The sequence below is a fragment of the Stegodyphus dumicola genome, chromosome 11 (assembly GCF_044657685.1).
Source record: "Stegodyphus dumicola isolate Sdum_Otavi_A_Nest chromosome 11, ASM4465768v1".
In the NCBI taxonomy this organism is placed as follows: Eukaryota; Metazoa; Arthropoda; class Arachnida; order Araneae; family Eresidae; genus Stegodyphus; species Stegodyphus dumicola.
The window spans coordinates 147,113,276-147,136,065 of record NC_140778.1 but is presented as its reverse complement, the minus strand read 5'-3'; the positions used below and the strand labels follow the sequence as shown (position 1 = coordinate 147,136,065).

Below are 22,790 nucleotides of genomic sequence, written 5' to 3'. Positions count from 1 at the left end.
TTAAAAAAGCAGCACAATTTAGAATTTTAAACAAAACATTCAAAAATTCGTTTTTAAATATTTTAGTATTTTTTACTTATTTAGACCAATAAAAAGCATAAAAATTGCAAGAGAAAATTGCTTGTTTGAAATTTTCTATTAGTTCAGATTTAAAATATTATTTTCTAAAAGAAGTAGTTACAAATTTCCTTACAGCATAGGAAAAGCTAAAAAAATATCCAGTCCTGAAAGCATGCAATAGATTTATAATTATTTGGAAAGTTAATTATGCTAAATTTTTAAAAATCAATCTGAATTTCAAAAATAAAAATATGGAGAAATTCTAATTTGTGAAATGAGGCGCTACAACCAGCTTTTTCTTGACAATCATACACGCTGCAATAGGCAACCAATACTAAATTTCTGTCGTTTCTACTCCTCCGGATGTGATCAAGGTGACAGCCGGCAACGCCTCAGACAATGGAGAAAACCCGTTTGGGTTAGTCTATTTCTTATATAAGGTCCATGGCTCTGTTAAACTGACGTCACAAGTTTGCATCAGGAGAACCATTGATATCGGACAAAAATAGGATATATTCACTTGTTTTTATAATAATTATAATTACCATTTTAATTTTTAAACTAAAATTTAAAGCGTATTGTAATTATTTTTTCAATAAAATTTATCTTATTATTCACCAAAAAAGATGAGTTTGAACATGAAAATACCATAGACGCTAAACGTCATTTTAATACTCACAATATTGTTGATTTTGACCCGCTGCAAAAAAAAAAAAAAAAAAAAAAAAAAAAAAAGAAAGAAAGAAAGAAACTGTCGACGTCTGTATTATGTTGCAGAACTATGTGTGTTCGAAATTTGGTGGCTCTAGGTGCCGTCGTATTTTCAGAACACATGCATGCATATAGTTTTCATTATTTAATAAAACAGATAAGGCCCTGTTGATTCGACTCATTGACTAAAAGTCAAAAAGTTCAAAGTCATCTAAGTTAGTGTCAAGGACATATATCTGACTATATCTGATGAGCCAAAAGTAAAATATATGCCGCATCAACCAAAATGCCGGAAAAGGAGAAAAATTACAAGTACTTACAAAAGAGAGACACCGATTCCCAGTTACACTACACTACTTTTTATTTACGCAGCTGCTTCACGACTCGCTCGCATTTCATTCCATTAGTAAGTATTATCACAGCCGCTTTAAGCGCCTTCGTTCTGGATATCTGTGCTAAAGGATTTAATTTTGGGACTACGCGGCGATTATCAACGGTTCATAATTATATGAAAAAGTTTAAAGATTATAAAAAGCCATTTGCATCCAACACATACGATTTTTAAAAAAAAAAAGTCTTGATAATGTTTAATTAGTATGAAAGTTTAGGGTTAACGAATCTTCGTTAGAGAATTTGGTACTCTTCTGTTATCGGGACGGATTCAAAAATGCATATATGTATGCACGTGTGTATGTGTATACACACACACATACGTAAATATATACATGAACACACACATGCATACATACATACAATTTCTGAATCCCATCCCGATAGAAGAAATGGATTCAATTGAATTAACCCTAAATTTTTATACAAATTAAACATTACCAAGACTTTTACATAAAGAGATTTTGTTCAATCCTCTCTTCCGAGACGAAATATTTAAGATTCTTAAAATGTTCATCTCTACTTGGAATTTTTAAAAAATTTTTTATTTCATGCGTACTCTTTAAATTAGGATCCCGAAATCTTACAATAAATATTCGATAACATTCTAATATATAAGACACTCCAAACCTACACTCTTTTTCATTAAAGAAGACACTGAAAATTGGTATTTCAATCTCGGCGTGAGTCGAATGAATTTAAGAGTTAACGGTCGCAGTTCCATCAGTAGTTTTGTAGTTCTCCCTAAGTGTAACAAGAATAAAAGTCAGTTTTCTTACGTCTTTCACTTTTCTGTGTTATTATTTATAACTGTTAAATTCCAAATTTTATGTTTTAAGACAATTACTACGTTACAACTTTATGTACCTATTATTCATGTATACTTTCCAAATTCATTAAGAAATGTCTCTGTTCGCCTGCCCGCTTCAACGGTTGGGATGCAGCGGATGGCAGATAGTTCCATCAGTTAAGCAATAAAGTTGAGAAGTCGTAACGGCGGTACAGCTGGCTTAACTGATAGTCTCCAGGTTTCTCATGTCTTCCATTAAGGCAATATTCCTTTAGGAAGACAGTCTTCACGTACTTTGCTATAATCCGTTAAACAATCATGATAGGTACAACTCCTGGCGAGGAAGGTTTTCGAATGGAAATTCCGGGTACAGTGGCGCATTTCTGTAGTACGCCTTAACACATTATACGCCAGCCCCGCGAAAACGCGGGTTTCGAAGTCTATCGCTTGAGCGCCGGTCCCGCGAAAGCGCGGGTTTTGAAGTCTTCGTTTCAGCGCCAGCCCTGCGATAATGCAACATTCTTTTATTTGGCGATTAGTTTGCTCTCGTCATGACTCGCCGATCGAGGAGGGCTGTGCGATCACCGAGCCAAGCGGCAGCACGATCGCTGCGCTCCGTAAAAAAGTGAAAATATTTCCTTTCCTCTTGGTGATTATCAATTAAATTTCTTTGAAAAATGTTTATTTTTCCCCTACAAAACCTATATCATTCCAATGAATTTCGGCTCCGATGTTGACGAGAATAAAACAGCGGGCAATGTAAGGATGTACTCCAAAAGCCTGGAATTTTAAGATAAGTACTTTTCTTTCATCTAAACTAAATCAAATTTCTATAAATAAGTGCCTTTAAATCAATAAATCTTAATTTTTCATCAGTTTAAAGCATTAAAAAATACTTGAAATTGCCATTCCTTGTGGCTTCCTTTGTGTATCAACTCGAAACAGACGCCAGCGTTATCAGTTCACGTCTGTCAACACTTACAAAGCCCTTAAGGAATCTCGAGAGAGGGAAAATTTGGGGATGAGAGGGATAATTTGGGCATCGCGCTATTTCCCTCTCGGATCTTCTGGATTCTCTTTTCTTTCTAGATCGCTTGAATATAGTTTCGCCTTTAAATAATATTATACCTCACCAATTTTTTCTCATACTGTTCTTTGCTATCTGTTAAATGTCCATATGTAAGGGATGGTTTATTCTTCACCGCCTTAAATGAATTTTTAGAACTATGAGCTTATATAAATAACAGTGTACCTCATTGTGTTATATTAACATTATTTAACTAGTAATAAATTATGATAGTAAAATAATTAATCTTGTAATAAATTATGATAGTTAAATTAATAAATACTGTTTAATTTGTGTTTTTAATACATATACTCAGATATTTACACACACACACACATATATATATATATATATATTTTTATTTTATTTATTTATTTATTTATTTATTTTTTTGGGTGTATGCGGTTGTGGTCTTGTATTGTATATGGTTCTATGTTGTTAGTCTGCTGCTGCTTTTTGAAAAATGTATGAAAATGTTGAGAATGAAAGTAGCATAAGTTACTTTGGTTAAATTAATATATACTTTTGTTTGATGACCTTTGTTGATATCTCATGATGCAAGCGTACATATTACTTTATATTCCATGCTAAATACCTTGATACGAAGCATTTTAACACCGTCAATATTTGTTTTTTGCCCAGTAACACATCTATTCACCATTACCAAACACACTCACTACACAAACACACCTGTGAGACACTATTTATTGTAAATGAAGACAGTTTTTTCTCCTTTTAACCAGACTCATGGACACAATCGTATTTTAGGATATTTTCTACTTCTTTTCCTTTTCTTTCTATAGGCCCTTTTTTTTTTTTTTTTTTCTCTTTTTTCCTCTATTATTTTTGGGCCATTTATTTTAAATTTTATTTTGTCCCATCTTTTCTTCCTGGCCTTTTGAACTCGTACAAGATGTACGAAGTTCCTTTTTACTCTCCTCAAATACGAAATTGCCCCTCTTTCTATATACCTTTCCTTCGCACCTATGCTTGATTTTTCGCCCATCGGTGCAGAAAGACTTAGCGGGTGCAAAACAAGACATCTGTCTACTTTGTCTGTCTGTCTGTCTGACTCGCCGATCTGCACTTTTTATTACGTCGAAACAAAATTGTATACGTGATTTCTACAACACATTCGGGAGAACTAACAAACACAAAAAAGTACATTGGAAAACAAAACAAGAAGTTATAAGACCTCAATCGGTCATAGATTATAACAAATATATGATAGGCGTAGATTTGGCCGATCAGTTTTTATCATATTTTTCCATTATGAGAAAAACCGTGAAATGGACAAAAAAAAAAAATATTTTTTTTTTCCAATTGCGCATTGTTCAATGCATATACAGGGGTTGGACAAAAATATGGAAACACCTTTAAAAAAACATGTTTCTTTGCTTAATATGGTGTAGGAAACCCGTTGGCATCCAAAACAGCTTGCAGTCTTCTCGGAATGGATAAATACAGTTCCTGTATGTTTGCCAAGGGAATATTATACCATTCTTCCTGCAAAACGGTGGCAAGTTCAGATAACGATGTTGGCGGTGGATAACGAGAACGCACTTTCCGTTCCAATGTAGACCACAAAGGTTCGATAATATTCAGGTCTGGTGACTGTGGTGGCCAGGGAAAATGGGACAACTCATTCTCGTGCTCAGAAAACAAGTCCTGGACAATGTGAGCTGTGTGAACAGGGGCTCTGTCGTCTTGGAAGACACCATCACCATCGGGGAACAAAGTTTGTACCATGGGATGAACTTGATCGGCCAAAATGTTCACATAAGTCTTGGCAGTCATGTGCCCTGACACAATTATCATGGGGCTACCAGAGAACCACGATATGGCTGCCCAAACCATAACAGAACCCCCGCCATGTTTCACTCTTGGCAACAAGCAGTCTGTATTATAGGCTTGAGATGGCGTTCTCCAGACGTAAACTCGGCCAGAAGTGGGAAACAATGTGAAAGAAGACTCGTCAGACCATATTACTCGCTTCCACTGCTCTATAGTCCAGGCTTTATGACTTAAACACCACCTTTTCCTGTTACGGGCATTAGCATCACTGATGAGTGGCTTCTCAATTGCAGCACGGCCAGCAATTCCCTGTTTATGAAGCTCCCTTCTAATTGTTTTGGAATTCACAGGGTTCGGTAACACAACATTCATTTCAGCAGTAAATTTTGCAGCTGTGGTCTTCTTATTTTTCGTCACAATTGCCCTTAATGATCGTCTGTCACGATCACTCAGGACACACTTTCGTCCGCGCTGTGATTTAGCAGATGATGTTTTTCCGCTTTTCAAATATGCGGAATAAATCTTCGATACAGTACCTCTTGAAACACTAAACACCTCGGCTACCTTGCTTACGGAAGCACCTACCATACGTGCTCCAACAATTTGCCCACGTTCGAAGTCTGTTAACTCTGACATAATGCAATGACAACCTCACATAACAGTACTCCGACAACAACTGAACTGTTTAGCACATTTACGAAGTTGTATAGGTGGCGTCAGTAGACAAAAACGCCAGCGCCACCTACATATTTCATTAAAATCAATCTTTCTTTTCAAACATGCATTTCACAAGGTGTTTCCATATTTTTGTCCATCCACTGTAGATTATATGTTGAGTTCAATGGCAACACTATAAAATATCAAAAATTTTTACATGCTGTTGCACTTTTATGGATCAAGGAATACTCAAGATGTATCGAATGCTTGTGTGGAACAAACTTCTGTATTAGATCCTACACCTCGCACATCAAACTATGATCACCCTCAGAGACTATCGGGTGATATGAAGAATTAATTGTAAACCAGAACTGTGAACTGAAACTTTTCCGATTCCCACCCTTCTTCCTCTGAAGTTCTATGATACTCTGCCCCTCTTCCGCGTTACCTCTCCTGCTGGTAAGACGCTTTTCAACCATGCTGCTGCCGCTTACTTATTTAAGATGACGTCGTACTTCAAGATGGGAGTTATTCTATTTAAATATTATTAAGAAATATCGTGTCTGAAAAAGGATTATTTGATATGCATGGAAAAAATAAAGATTGTGATTTTTGAAGATATGTTGTGCTAAATTGCGTCATCCTGCTTTCCACTCTGCCACCTTTTCAAGCCACTACGGTCTTCTCGGTCATCTACGCAGTATCGTAAGCTGTTGGGAAGTCCACTGCTTTCATCTATGCATTTGGAATCATTATATATATATATATATATATATATATATATATGTAATAATCAATCATGAAATAAAACAGGTGTATTTCTTTATAATTATAAATTAATTTTTTTTTTTTTTTTTTTTTTTTATTTTGCTTCTATATTTTTCGTTATAGTTAAATTGCATATGACGAATATGCAAACCAAATTTAGTGTTTTACGATAATGTATAAAATTTTAAATATTTTCTTCACCTATTCATTGGTCGTCAACAAGCGAATCATGCCGGCGCGCATATTTCACATGTGCACATCTGTGTAGCCACCAAGGGTGTGCTTCTAGAATGGACCAATGGGCATCCAGTAATATTTCTGTTATGTCACATGAACTTTCATCGCGTGCTTTAAGATTTAAGCAAAATGGTTGAAAATATTTTGCCACGCAATTTTCTGTGCAAAATAATTAAAGCATCGTCGATTTCTTGCGAAAATTTTCATTGTGAAGTTAAATCAAATATAAGCAAATGTGAAGATTTCACTACCTGATTGAAAGAATTTGAAGATACTCCGCAAAAATATCCATGTGAAATATTACTTAATAAGTGGTAAATAAGATGAAGAAAGAAATATGTGATAAACATTTGATCCCAAATATTATTTTTACATAAAACTATGCATATGAGAAAAATATTTACACCAATTATATATGTATATAGAAGTCAGCACTTTTTATTGGAGTCTATATGAAAAAATATTTAAAAAAACTAGACACTTAAATTTTCTTATTCCACAGGTGTTAAGTAAATGCATAATATTCGAGGCTAATTATAGCTTGAGTCATTTTCTCGATGTAAAGAGCGATAATATGCCGTGAACATCAATCAAATGTTAATGCGTGATAAAAATCGCGAAAGTGAAATGTCAGCGATTAAACTCATGAAACGAAAGCACTACCAGATTTTCTTCTACTACGCCATGCATTTTTACCGCGAAACAAATGCAAATTAAAACGTAAACGACTTACGCTCACATGCATGAAGATTTAGCGTCACTAGAGAAACAGCAGCTCATTGGTCCATTTTCGAAACTCCTCCCTCGGTGGCTACGCTGATGTGCACTAGTGAAATATGCTGCCGGCGCCCACGCTTTAGGCGGTCGACAAGGTGCCGGCGCTCCGACTTTAGTTGTCTCAGATGCCACCGGCGTACAATGTGTTAAAATAAATCCAATTTGATACCGTCCCGTTTATATGGGAAAATTATTTGTATTCGATATATGTTTGGAAAACGACTCGAATTTAATAAATCACAACTGCGCCCATTACCCTTGTTCCCCGGTCTGGAGACAAAACTATAACAAATTTTTCACAAAAGCGCGATAGTAAATATATGCCAGCCTTTGCCAAATCTGTCAAATGTCTTCACTCTCTTCAGGCTCAGATGAAGAGGAAGTTGTGGAAGCCTCAACTTTATTTAATCGAGCAAATCTTTGTCAAGTGGATGGATGTCAAGAGATTTGCAGAGAAGGACCATCCCACCAAAGCTCAAACAAGCAGCAATAGCACTATTTAAAATGAACCAGCAATATCACGTTTTTGAAACATCCTGAGGAGAAACAATAGTAAAGCTCTTTGGACAAATATTTAGTAACGATCAGACCTGGTGATCCTCAACCAGGTTCAAGCAGGGAGCTGACAGAAGGAAAAACAGAAATAAACTTGATACATTTTTACTTATGTTTAGGATACACTTCACCAGCTGCACTTGCAATTTAGTATTAAAAACAGCGTTACAGTAATAACAATTACTTTTCATTTGTTTCTTATTGGAAAAGTTCTTCTGGTATATGTCCAGTTTGATAATAAGTCCAAGCATCCGGAACGAATTAATAACGTAATGTAATGTAACACAGTATTCACAACGTAACACAGTCCAATGTACAATGTGACACAGTATTCGACTTACAAAAGGGGAAAGCAAGAAAAATCTTATGCAACCAACTTGTTAAAACTACTCGGATTCAGATCGGAATAACTCTGTGGTTTTAGCCACACGGCTCTGATTGGTCTCCATGTATAATGTAAAACCAAAGTAGGTTTCGTAGCAAAGTTTTAGCGAAGGCAGCTTTCTGTCATCTTTTGTATTGTTAATCAATTACTAATTTATGTTATTCCTATATTGCAATTTTCATGCTACATAATTAAATAATACATGCTTAATATTCTATCTAACGGCGTGTGGGAGGCAAAATAATTAACTTTTTGAAGAAGAAAAAGGAGTTTCTATGATTGATTTTATATTAAACGGAATGCATTTAACAATCGCAACAAAACTTGCAGATGAAAGAACGAGGGCACTTTTTATATTTGCTTATTTAATTAAACGAGAAACGAAAAGAAATTCATGAATGCTGCCACACCTTATTTCAGTCGTTTTCAGATGTTCTTAAGATCCAGTTTAACAACCCACGATTTGTGGAAATGGACACGCTATGTTCTTATGCCAGGAGTAGGAAGATGATTATTTGTGGTTACAATTAAGATGCGTGGGTGAAATTCTTCCAACTGCCAGAACCAAAACGGTACCTTTTTCTCTTTTAATACTTCAGTTATATAAGCTGCAGAGTAATACTATTATTATTATTTTCCAGTCATACTGCGACGGAGTGTATTGTGTGCTTCTCAAATGGAATTATTAGGTTCGTACAAAAATTCTTGCCTTTTTTAAGGACAGAATTCCCATTATATTGCAGAACACATTCTATCGGCAACATATTCTGCAGTAATGTATCTCCGCTGCTGTTCTGCTTAATAAGGTATTTCTCCCGCCTTCTTAGCATGCCTTTGTAGTGTAGCGGTCAGCACGCTGGGCGTGTATTCCAGAGGTTCGTGGTTCGATTCCCGGCGAGGGCATTGCTCATTTTTCACCCTCGCATGCTTCTAATTTACCCAAAGTCCAAAAAAACACCTATTGTCTCTACAAGTAAACTACCTACTCTTATTTAGTGGAATAAGTTTTGAAGATTTCCTATATTGCCTGAAAAAAAAGCTGTTCTATGACGCAAACAGGTAATAAATTAGTAACAGCAAGATGAAGGTATACAGGAAGGACAGTTTGAGTCCCAAATAAATTCCTGTAACCTCACCTCTTCTGAAACTTATACTGTCATAATGGAAAACTGTTCTCTGATAATTTAAAAGTAATGGGAACTTTTCTCTCATACACTGTAAAGACAGCCCAGCTGTGGACAGCATACCTCTTGATTAATATTTGGTTCGGTTTGCATATTTACAATTAAAATTTGGTTAATTTGGTTCGGTTTGGTTTGCATATTTACAATATTGTTTAATGCAGTGGCATTTTTTCAATTTAGTTATTCTTCACATATATTATATACACTTGATATGGTTTCAATCTCTTCTTTACAGTGCATCACTGTTGTGTACAATAGTCTAATATGCAAATATTTTTGCTGTATGATATTATCATTATCATTATAAGGGCACAACCCCAACCCTCCTAGCCGGCACATGTCGGCCGTATGATAAAAAAAAAAAAAAAAGAAAAGAAAAAATGGGACTGGTAAGAAAAATACAAATAGAAGAAAAACATATAAAGTCCAAAATCTGAGTCTCAGTGTCGAATTCCAATTCTATCTTTGTTCGTATTTATAATCTTCATTATTGTCTCTGCAAAATCTTTAAAATTTAATTGGTTCCTTTTAAAAACTTCCTTAAAATTCTTTATACATTTCTCTCTTGCACTCCGGGTAAGCGTACATTCATGGACGAAGCGCCTGGCATCCCCAAACTTATCACATATTAAGCAATTATCATTATCCTATAGATGGAACCGATTCAAATAAGCCGGGAAACGCCCATGATTAGTCAGTATCTGATTTATATCAACATTATTTATAATATGTATCTTCTTGTTTAACTTTATATTTTTCATGAACTCTTTTTACTTTCTTGTACGAAGTAAACAGGAAGTATTGTAATCGCGAAAAGTCCACTGAAATCCCACTAGACATTCAACAGTCCACTAGACATTCAACAGCACAGTCCACTGAAATCCTACTAGACATTCAACAGAACTTTTTGTCAGGATAACCTTTGTTTTGTGGTGGATCCTGCAGATTCGCCAGGCCAATAAACAACCCCTGAAGTCGTTTGCTAAGAAAGAAACCATGTTTCAACATCAGTTCCCATTTGATGTTAAAATCCAGAAGAAGACTACAGAAGTACGATCTAAAACACATCAGTTTATTCTCCTCTCGATAAATAATGTGGTACCAAATGTCTAAATTACCGCAATCGAAGCACGAATTCACTTTTTCAGTGTAATGCTATGAACCTCCAATTTCTTTGCCCATTTTGTACAATAATATTGTAATCACTATCATTGATTCTGGGTTCCCCTTCATCATTACCGAAGCTCCGAGTCTCATATGGGCATATGCATTTTGATACAGCATTTCTGCAATTTATACAGCAAATACCTTTTCAAAAGAATAATCTCGGATTACACTGTGTTCTCGATCATACATACACAAAAGGTAATAAAACCTTGACATGCTCCTCTAATGAATAGTCCCATTTTGTACAGAAATTAACTAATGAATACAGGTCTGTGATTGCGCTAAATCGTAACAGAGTCAGGTTGAGTTGTTCTGAACCGGAACAATTACGTTATTCAAATTTCGATGGCTCTTGGTCCCGTCGTTTTATCACAATGCGAAAAACATACATATATTCATGCAGATTCTTCATTATTTAATTTCTTTTAATATAATACAGGATGATAATATTTGGTGGCAACAATCTGAAAAGTGAAACAACGCTAACCATCTGAGAAGTGAAACAACGTTTATCGTGAATCGACGCAAAATGCCAAAACGAAATTAATAGTCCTTCTGGCCAAATTGCTTCTTTGGACTAAAAAAACATATAACAAATAAATATGTAGTAAAATAATATTAAAATTCTTATAAAAATCTTCTTGTTTTCAAAAAAGAAGAATAAAAATATAAGTTTTGGAGGGAAAAGAAAGAAAAAGTTGAAATTGCGTTGAGAACTGATTTGCTGGTAACAGTGCACAGCCACAGGTATTTTCCACAGCAAAAAACAAGAAAAATCAGCAATGGCCTTGCTAAAATTCCAGGTCCGGACCTCCCGAGTGACACTCGGAGGGGGAGGCGTCCAATTACACCACCGAGGCACGCGGAAAGGGCGGAGAAAAATCCCCTGCAATATCACTACAATTTTGAAAAGAACAGTAGATTAAGACAAGTTTGCAGAACTTTAAGAGTGTCTACAAAGAGCTCCATCATACAAAGAATAATGAGTCAGATTAGGATAAGCCATCAAGCACTCGTACAGAGTCACATTAGTAAAAATAGATGACAAATCTCCAACCTAAAGGGAGAGACAAAGTTGCAGATGTTCATGATTTTCCTGCTTTATGGATTCAAGCCACAGAAAGGTGTCCATATATGGTTCACTTCTTCTTTGTCGAGAAAGCTTCCTAAAAACTTCCTATTTTCCTAATATACTATCATTTCTATTCTTACAGCCATCGTGGCTACGGTGGGCGCCATTGGTGGCTTTCGTATTGTGAGGCTGGGGTCTAAACCCCGAATAAGGCTTGGAAATGTATAGTAGAGCGACAGGAAAAGGTACACAAAATACATGGTGAGGTAAAAAAAGCGAGAGATTGTTGGACCTGCCCCCCCGCAGGGTATTTTCCATCAAAATTGGGGCAGAACTGGACATGGTCATCTGTAAAGGTTCGTTCATCCGATAGTTTGAAAGTCATAAGTGGTCTACGGTGAGCTTTGTTGCTAAGCAACCAGACCTTGCTACATTAGAAAAAACTGATTTAAAAATATTGCCCAAATGTTGAGCTTTATGCCACTTGGCATAAGAGCCAACCAATTACAGGGAAACAAACATCAGTCAACGGTTTCGCCGAGTCAGCTACACATTTACTCATGCTCAACTTTCTCTTCCCTGATTTCCTCTAGCTTAAACCCTGGCATGAATGGACTTAATGACTTTTATGCCTTAAACCACAAAGCATTACGACGACAAAACCATCGTTTAAACGAAGCATAGGTGCCCATGGCCCATGGCGATGATAGATACAATCCTATGTGTCTGGTTACGATAAAATTCGTGGACTTTTCTGATGTTTCTGTCAGCCAACATAATTACCACTTTTTAACTTCCACCTACTTTTCAGAATTGTCATCATTAATTATTATAATTATTATTATTATCTTCAGAATTATTATTATTATTTTCATATTTGTCATCATTAATTATTTTTTACAAAATTATAACGTTTTATTATCCATGTTCCTTTCCCAGGCTTTAAAATGATGACGGTCGATATTGGGAACGACAATATCTGACAGCTTTTTTTATCAAAATTGCAAACAGATCTGGCGCCATTATACTACCTTTTTTAAGTTCCTGGCTGCCTGTCTTAACTAAGAGGAAGAAGTGTTTACGAGTAATGCAAATCCATTGTTCTTGTTGATCAGATTAAAAACTTCGAGTAACTGGAAGCCATTGCTTGGAAAAAAAATATAAGAAGAAAACATAGCACATGATAAAGCACACCATTTATTGAGCTCTATGATTTGTCGATATGACACAAACAAATGACTGCTAAAAGACTTTTTTGGCAACTTGTCGAAGACATTAATTATTGCAGGTTCAGGATAATATAGGTCGGACTTCTGCCAAAGAAAGTGCATTACATTTACTAAGACTTGATACTACAGTTTTGTAAATGAAGCTGTCTGAACTGCTACAATTTCAGTATCATTTGTGTTCGTTGGTTGTGTATTAAATTAACTGACAAGCGAGTGCAGAAACTCGTACAAAGTGTAGTTATCGAGATACTTAAATTAGTTTCTAATTTTTGCACATTTAATTTATGTCTGCAGTGGCTCTTCATGCATTTTTTAAACCATTTTCATTGTAATTACAGAAATATGTTACCTAAAATTTGTATTGGTTCAAAGGGGCTTTGTCCCTGAAGGACTATTGTTTTCGTTTTGCGATTTTGCGTCGGAACCTTATAAACGGCGTATCACTTTTCAAAGCGTTGCCACCAAATACTGTTGTCCTGTATTATATTTGAAGAAATTAAATAATGAAAAATCTGCATAAATGTATGCCTATTTCTCGCATTGTGATAAAACAACTGTACCTAAAGCCATCGAATTTTGAATTACGTAATCCTCATACGAATATGGGCATGTAGAAAACCAAATTTGAAATTTGGAATTTGTTTTATTATCGATTTCCTATTTTGTAAAACTTTAATGAATTTTTGATTAACAAACTCAAGGATTTCAAAGCGAGCAATTGGCAACGTTGTACAGAAAAAAACATTTTTATCTCCAGCGCGTGACTTCTGTATCGGAAATTCTAAAGATAGGCTCAATTTCAAACTATTTTGCGATATTGCTGTTGATCTGAATTTTATAGTTTAAGTACGATGAACGTGGTATTTAATAAATAAATGTAACACACAAAATGTTAAAAAAAAACCCTCTTTGGGCATAATTTAAAATATGAAACATTTGAGATTTTTTAATTTGTGTTGTTCAATAATTTCTACGAGTGACAAAAGTAATCTGCTTCTTACCCAACTATTTCTCCTTTCCTCTGTTTTTTAATTTAAGCTGCTTTGATTTATAAGGTTAATATTCCACTTTGTCAGTGACCGATGGAAAAAGCAGCAAAAAGTCAGTTGAAGAGAGGATTTAACATAAAAGGGGGGACTGCGGATAAATTTAAGGAAGTCAGCAAGCAGTACCTCCCTCCCCGTTGTTTCTTTAAGCTTTTGACTGCACTAACTTCATTCGATAATTCCCAGTATCAGATTAAGCTGTAATACACTAACTGACAGCTTCATTTACAAAACTGTAGTATCAAGTCTTAGTAAATGTAATGCACTTTCTTTGGCAGAAGTCCGACCTATATTATCCTGAACCTGCAATAATTAATGTCTTCGACAAGTTGCCAAAAAAGTCTTTTAGCAGTCATTTGTTTGTGTCATATCGACAAATCATAGAGCTCAATAAATATCTGGTATCACTTGATTTTGTACAAATTTATAGTATTCAGTTTGTATATGTGATAAATTTCTAAAGCCGCCAATCAGGTTCTTAAGATTGGTAAAGATAACAACGACTTGGCATACATTCTAAGTTACCAGCTATAAACGAATGCTTTTGACCTGCTTCTAAACAACAATTATTAACTCTAAGTTCTTTGGATTCAAGCAAATAATGTTGCCAAAGCATCATTCATCAAGGAAAACTCCAACGAAAGCGTGTCTGGAGTTTTCTTCGCGAATGCACGATTCATTCCAGTTCCCATTCTCGCTTGAAAAAGCATGTGATTTCGAAAGTCAAAGAAGAAATTCGCACATATCCACCTTTGGAAGTGTGCAAAAGTTACATTTCGAAATATTTTCATCAAATTTTGGAGTGAAAAACTGAAGTTTTTATTGCATTTTTATACCGAATTTTTTAAATGCTCTAATTTTTTTAAACTGTATTTATGCACTTGTGAATAAAAAATTAGCATAATCCGTTCAAGACTAGATATAGTTCTATATCATAGATCTTTACTGGGAAAAAAAAAAAAAAAAAAAAAAAAAAGATTAAATTTAAATCTAATACATGTGGATAGAAAGTGAATTTAAACACACTGAGTGTCAATCCAATATCTATTTAGTTTTAATTAACTGGATATTGAACATTAAATCTACTCTTTCTGTACGTATTTCACCGAGTTATTCCATTATAAACAAAATAAAAATTCGCAATTCTTTTTCAGACGACAATCGTTTGGTTTCACAGTTCACTCGGCCTAAGATTTCATTCATCGTAAGCAATAAATAGCAGATGTGCGGGTTAAAAAAAAAACTGTTATTTCTCACAAAACAGGTTTTTAAACTTTCAGACGATATTACTTTTAATTTCCTTCCTAATTATTCAAATGAGAACACAGAGCATTAAAAAAAAAGATTAATTAGAGCGTTAGAAGGCCGTTATTATTATCCTCAACGGCCGAGATATTTCAAATGTGCCACTCACGTGTAATTAATTTTGATTTATGAATTACCATTAATTTTCATTAACTTCATATGATTCTTCATAACTTCATATGATTAAAAAAAACTCCAAAAAATTCCATTTAAGATTTAAACTATTTTTATTCAAAACGAATTCCAGAATTTTCAGAGATAACATTTACAACTTATTCTGCACACAAATATACATCGTATCTATAAAATTTCTTTTAGGGCCTTTATTTTCTAATTGGCGGCCATAGACACGTACTTTCAATACAAAAATATTTTAAATGACACAGATATTCCTGTTTCGAACTTTTAAAGATATCAATTTTGTAAATATTACGAAATCTAACTTTTCATACGATTCCTATACTTACATTTATGAAAGTTTTGTACCTATTATTATTATTCCATATTGATTTTTCTCCTTTAAATGGTACTTAATGATGTTATTAGTCCATTTTGTGATTTATTAGTGCCTTTAATTTATAATGTATAATTTATTTAAATTATATGCTTTGTGTCGAATCACTGTGAATGTCCGTTTCACTTTACAAACTGTTGCCACCAAATATTATTGCCCTGTATTATATTTAAAGAAATTAAATAATGAAGAATTTGCATAAATGTATGTATGTTTCTCGCACTGTGATAAAACAACGGTACCTAGAGCCATCGAATATTGAATGACATAAGCCTACTGCGAATCTGGGCATCTAGAAGCCTATTATCGATTTTATATTTTGTAAAACTTTTTAAAAACGAATTTTTGATTAACAAACTCAAGGATTTCAAAGCGAGCAATGGCAACATTGTAAGAAAAAGAAAAAAAAAAAAACCTTTTTTATCTTTAGCGCGTGAGACTGTGAATCGGAAATTCTGAAGATATGCTCAATTTAAAATTATTTTGCGATATTGCTCTTGAACTGAATTTTATGGTTTAAGTACAAAGAGCATGATATTTATTAAATAAAGATAACACACAAAACGTTAAAAAAAAACGCCCCTTTGGTCTAATTTAAAATCTGAAAACTTTCAGATTTTTTTTTTTTTTTTTTCCCCCAATGATTTGTTTTACACATATAGTCTACACCGCACATCATAAAACCACACTAATGGGAAACTGAATAGAGGTTTAGGAGAAATAGTGGGAGTGGTCAAACTACAGGAGAAAGTAATAGCTATGAATTACGTGGTCAACGAACTGTAACACCCAGGAAAGAGATAATATTTGGAGACTACTAAGAATGAAAATCTTACATTACCTTTCTCAATAGTAGAAATAAACAATTACAGACATATTAAAAATACGTCTTTGATATTAAGGATGAAAAACAAACTAAGGTAAACACGTTTGAGATATAGAACTATTAAGATAAAGGAAATATAATAAATAAATTAAAATTTCTCGGTATACTAAGAAAGTAAAACTAAAATAATTCCATTCTACTTAGTATCAGCTAAAATGACATTTACTATGAAATCTTTTATTTTCTTATTGTTTAATACTAAACAAACATTCCTCAAAGTGATTATGTTCACGGCATTGGACGTTTGTGAAAAACAATTTTTTAGAACGCATGAAGGAAAACTCAAGGCGACAGGAAAGTGGCAGCAAATAAACACATTCTTTGACCAAGTTCACGAAGTATTTATTTCAGCGACAGATTTCTCGGAAAATCGATCACCAGATATTAAAAATTAGAAACGTTTTACAAATAAAATTACAAAATGCAAATTCAAATTGAAATTCTTTTACGATATTGAATGACTAGCATTCTGAAACAGGCAAAAACAAATTCGTAATATGTGCATTCTGAAAATTTTCCTCTGTTATTTTTGAAATTTTTCTGCACTTCAGTTACACTTGTTTCCTCGGATTCTTCTAAATTAATCCAGCCCTCAAGGCAAGTTGAAAATGACATCAAAAGTTTCAAATTTTGAAACTGAATATCTCATTAAATTTTTGTCAGAGAGTCTTATAACGCTATTTTTTCATAACGAGTATTTAAGTTTTTCATATATAAATATGGGAGACCGCATTAAAAGTTAGATTGCGTTATTGGTTCTAAATCAATTTTTAGTGTTTAAAAAATAATTTATTGCAAAGAATTTAATCAACCAATGTGATACAGGAGGTGTTAAAAAAACATTCTTTTTACTTCCTTGTATTAAGTAAAGAAAGTATTGTCATTGCGAAAAAAGTTCGGTTAACAGATTTCATCGTCCATTTTGACCATTCCCGAATCTATTTTGTCTCTGCTTTTTAGCGTGACGTCTGTACAGAATATATGACATTTTATTGCAAAACGGATTTTTTCTTGACGTCTGTACGTACATACGCAAGTGCATGGCATAACTTAAAAACAATTAGCCATAGAACGTTAAAATTTTGCAAATGGGAAAACTATAACAAGTTATGCACCTCCCTTTTTGAACTGTAATCGCTAATATCAAAAGTAGATATATATATAATTACCGCCTTACCCGGTATTTATTTTCGGAATCGTCGGATATAATCATATACTTACAAATCCAGAAGTATTTCAAATAATGAAAATATTCAGGTTTTGCAATGTCAAATTTAAAAGAGAAATTAATGTTGAACAAATAACCAAATCTAACTATTAATGCAGTCTCGCGATTCTTATACTTATATTTGGGAAGTCTAATACTCGTTAAGAAAAAACAGAAATACATTAAAAATCTGCAATTTTTGACGTCATTTTCAACTTACCTCGAAGGTTCGGTTAATTAATTTAAAATAAATCGAGAAAAGAAGTTTAAATGGAGTGCAGCAAAAAAGGCATATAATTTAATAGGCTGTACAAGGAAGTTATGTGGTGTACACATCATAATTTTTAAACTAGCAAAACCTACTTGTAATATAACAATATAAAATCCATTACTATTATTTTTTAATTCAACATGCAATGAATAAACTTGAATAATTTACAAAGGCAGTAGAAAGATTATTCCTATATTTCATGCCCCATAACGCAGATTACTTTAATTGTCTCTAATATAATGACCAAAACACTTCACGTATTTGTTTTACCAATACTGTTCAATTTATAACTACTAAATTTTATCTCTTGTTTGAATTCTTCTCCTCATCAATTCTATAATTACAAAATTACCTTTTGCCTCAATTAATGCCGTACAAAACGTAAAGAAATGTGTTGTTGAATATTTTGGGAAGCGTAATGATTTAAAGCAACATATTTGAGAAACTGCTGCAAGTTCGAAGCAACAAATAATAAAACTGAAGATATGCAACTTGCATATTTTATAAAAATGATCAAAAACTGAATTTTAAAAATTTAATTTCACAATTTTAACGTCTTGAAAATGTCGACAATTACCAGGAAGGAAATGCATATTTTTATTCAGATTTATAAATTCTAATCTTAGTTTTGTGTGATTCATTTTTTGCTGGTGTAGAATAATACTTCTAAATTTTGATGTAAATTTAAACAAAGAAAAACTAAAAAAGCAAGAATTTGAATTACTTATTCTTTCAATCTCAGGAAAAGAGCCTCAGTACCTCCGCCCCCCCCCCAAAAAAAATTAACTGTACTCAGTTTGTTTTTATAACAATATCGATAGCAATTCGAGAAAACTTATTGATGCAAATTTCTGTTCTTATAAAAGCCAAATATTCTGTATTTTCCCGAACTTAACACTATTTCGAAGTTAGAATTTTCTTTATTTTAAACACAGTAATCTAAAACAATTTTACATTCATCGAAAAAGGGAACAAGCTTTCAATTTGGTCAAAAAGCATTCTGATAATTTCAACATAATAATTATGTGGAAACTACAACTCAATTTTGTAATGATTAATCTTGTAAAAGACATTGTTACTTACGTTAGAATTTTCCCATGAGTTCAGCTTCCTTTTACTCATTTTTAAACGCAAACGATAAAAAAAAAAAAAAAATCATTGTTGAATTTTTTTTGCAAATATATAGCTGAAATGCAATGACTAATACCCCATAAACACACAGCACAGTTATTTCAGGAACAATAAAATTGCTTTCAATTTTGCTGAGACCAAAACATAATGCAATATATTTATTTACATTAAATTGGAATGAACTTAATTAGTTAATTATTACTTTAATTAATTTTAATTGCAAATTAAATAGGTCTCGAACTTTATTTTCAAACAATAAAATTTATTGATATACCTTTTAAAAAATAGAAAATAATTAGTTACATCAGTAAATTTAAAATTGGTATTCTATACAGCTGATAATTTCTGTTGTATTACATAAAATTTTATAGATCAGAATATTTGATTTCGTAATTTACAAAAGGAATTAAGATATTGTTCACGTGCAAATTTTAGTGTGATAATATTATGTTTTTATTGCCTTATAACATAATCACTAGTGCATACAAAAGAATAACAAGTCTCTGCATAAATAAAAATAACATATATATACAGTAAATGGGATATTTATAAAATTATAATGTTGGAGATAATTCTACACAATGCAAAGAAAATTTACGCTCTATTTAATGAAACGTTTTTTGAAAGAGTATAATTACGAAACCAAACATTCTTATTAGCATTCTTGTACAACGGTCTGAATTTGACTTCGTGTTTCGGTACTGAACCTAACGTAATCCCCTTTCAGTTTTGTAATAAAAGGAAACAATCAAATCTTTATCGAAAATTTTTAGAAAGAATTCAGATGTCCTTCCTTATCCATGCAAAATAAGTAATTTAATTTCTTTCTAGTTCAAATATCAGGTAAAAAGTACATACATAAATATAGGAATTGGACAACTCTAATTAAATTATTAAAATATCTTATTAAAGTCTAATTAAACTTACCAACATATATATCAAACGTATCCACAAAATGTGAATATGCGTCACAGCTCACTTCAATTCCCAGCACATCTGCGGGAGCATATATCCAACTAGCTCTCTTTTCTTCCATATTGTGTGCATGCATATCCGATACAGAATATGATAATTAATTTATTAAAATATTTTTTTGAATTTTAACAACACAGGTAATCTTCTCAAACACGTAGTTAATTATCTTTAACAGCATTTATCTACCGCAAATGTGAAAGATTAATTGCCAGCTAAACATATTCTTCACATATTTCGTAATTCCATTAGTATTTATTAACACTCAGGTGGCAGCAGTTCACGAAATGAAGCGAACGAATAAAATAAAACATTCTTCAGAAGTCATTTTATGCTTATTGTTGCTATTTATTACACATTGCAAGATTCATTTCATTGTTTAAAAATAATTCTTATTAATATCATTTTTTAAACAACTCTTCAGATACAATTTTCCGCTCTTTCTAATTTTTTTTTTTTTAAACTGATATTCTTTGATTTATATTGCGCTTTTTTAAATGCCATTCAGGCAACTCTTTGTAGATTTCGTTTCTGCATTGTAAAAAAAAAAAAAAAAAAAAAAAGGCTTGAAATTTAGCATCTGAAAGTGGCAACATGTTATAATAAAATGCAATCAAAAGCACAATGCCTCATTTCTGTATACATGCATACTTAATCCACGTAATAAAAATTAGCCGGCGCTCCATTGCACAAAACTTGCAAATGAAATGCAGCATAACTTCATTCGATTACTGAGTGCCAACAGCTACTTGAAGATCATGGAATGAACTGAAAAAATTTGCAGACGATTTTAAAACAGCTGCCACACAGCAGACAGTTATTATGTAAAAGCAACAGGTAAATCCATTCGAAATTCATCAAGCTGCTTAAAAACAAAGTTACATAAATGCAGATCGGCCTTTCATTTGCTGGAGATTATAGAAGGGGGGGAGGTCAAAGCGGAGGAAATGACGAAGCTAGCGGGAAGTGACGTAAAAAGCCGGTTCCATGCCTTGGAATTCTAACGACCCTTATTTCAGACCAACATCTCAATATTTATGGTTCTTCTTTCGACAATACTGAAGATAAAGCCCATTTAAAAAAAAAAAGAAGGAAAAAATAAAGGGGAGAGAGGGGTAACTGGTGTGCATGACCTGCATGCGAAAATGTTCACCCTTGAGAGAGAAAAATGATTGGAAAGAATGACCAATAAACAGCGAGACAGCATGAAAAGTGACATATCAAAATAATGAACGTGCACTCGGTATTACAATAACATAATTAAAAGTGCGCTATCTTATTTCAAGGCAGACGATAAAAGGCAGCTTTAATTATTTTTGAGAACCTCCTCTTTAAAAAAAAAAAAAAAAAAAAAAAAAAAAAACTTTTTTATTTTTGGCTTATGTTCCACATGGAAGGGGGGGCGGCAGGACACACATTGTGTATTCCATAGCAGAAATATATTCAGTATACCTGATTATCCGATAAAAATAAGCCTGGATGATGGTTAGATAATAAGGAATGTCATCTAACACGGTATTGCCAAAAAAACAATTACTAAAATAAACCCACAGGATTTAATTAGTAATTAAAAAGAAGCTTTACGCGATGAAAGGGAGACAGTATTACTATCTAACTGAAATCAACAAGCAATCTGGTTTTTTTTTTTAATAGCTATAATAGTAAAATTATTTCATTTGAATACATAAACAGCTATATTACTATATTACGGATACATACCGGACACAGAATAGAATCACTGTTTAAAAACTGTGCAAGAGAAAGAAAGAAAAAAAAGCATAACATGATATGATAGACACGAAACCTGTAAAGTTCAAGAAGTTATTTTTAAAAAATGCCAGTTAATATATGTAAAATAAAAAGAAAATGTAAATTAAAATTAAAATTCTAATTTTAGTTTGCAATAATGCCTTAACTCATCGTTTTGATTTGTGTATTTTCTTTTGCTGCCCTAAAAATAGCAATTGTTTATAATAAATCTCTCTAAACTGCGTTATTTCAAACAGGTGTCACATGACTCTTCGATAAAACTCACGATGCAGATACAACTTACATAAAGCTTTAATAATAATTTTAGAAGTTTAAATTTTTGCTGATCCAGATAAAATAAACCGAAACTAAGTCTTATAAACTGAAACTCAAAACTTTTAGAACCCAAATTAAACCCACTGCTTTTCGTATTTTGTTTCTCTTGCTAACGTTTGCAGCTGAAAGTGTGTTTCAAAATTCTTTTCGGTACTGTTTAAAATTTCGAATGCTATACTTCATGCCATCGATGATGCCCTAACCTTCAAAATTCCAAATTAGTTAGTTCTTATACTATAATAACACTATTCATGACAATATTTTTAATAGGAATTAAGTTTTCGCAAAAATGAAATGTATATCGAATAACTATCATCGAAGTGTTTATAGTTAAAATAAAAACTTAATCGAATGGATCGTATCTAAACGAGTCGATGTGACGACCATTCAGTTTGCATTGCAATTTTCGGTGCAAAAGCTTTAAAGATTATCAATGCCCAATCAAAAAGAAACAATTAAAGACGGCATTTGCAAGGAATGCAGTAATTCAAAAAGTGATTTAGAAATCAAGACCAAAATGGTAAAACAATC

General features: G+C 33.0%; 1 protein-coding gene across 6 annotated transcripts in view; it reads right to left on the bottom strand.

Annotated features, from left to right (window-relative positions):
• Lrrk (Leucine-rich repeat kinase) overlaps window positions 1-22,790 on the bottom strand; it is a 331,346-nt gene that overhangs the window by 108,254 nt on the left and 200,302 nt on the right. The window contains exon 1 of one of the 6 annotated variants that reach the window (XM_035375910.2): window positions 20,130-20,637. The exons of the other annotated variants lie outside the window; for them this stretch is intronic. Coding sequence (XP_035231801.1) covers window positions 20,130-20,253 — 124 coding nt within the window. The 5' untranslated portion in view covers window positions 20,254-20,637. Of the gene's footprint in view, window positions 1-20,129; window positions 20,638-22,790 lie in introns of those variants that run through there. 6 annotated transcript variants of the gene reach the window in all.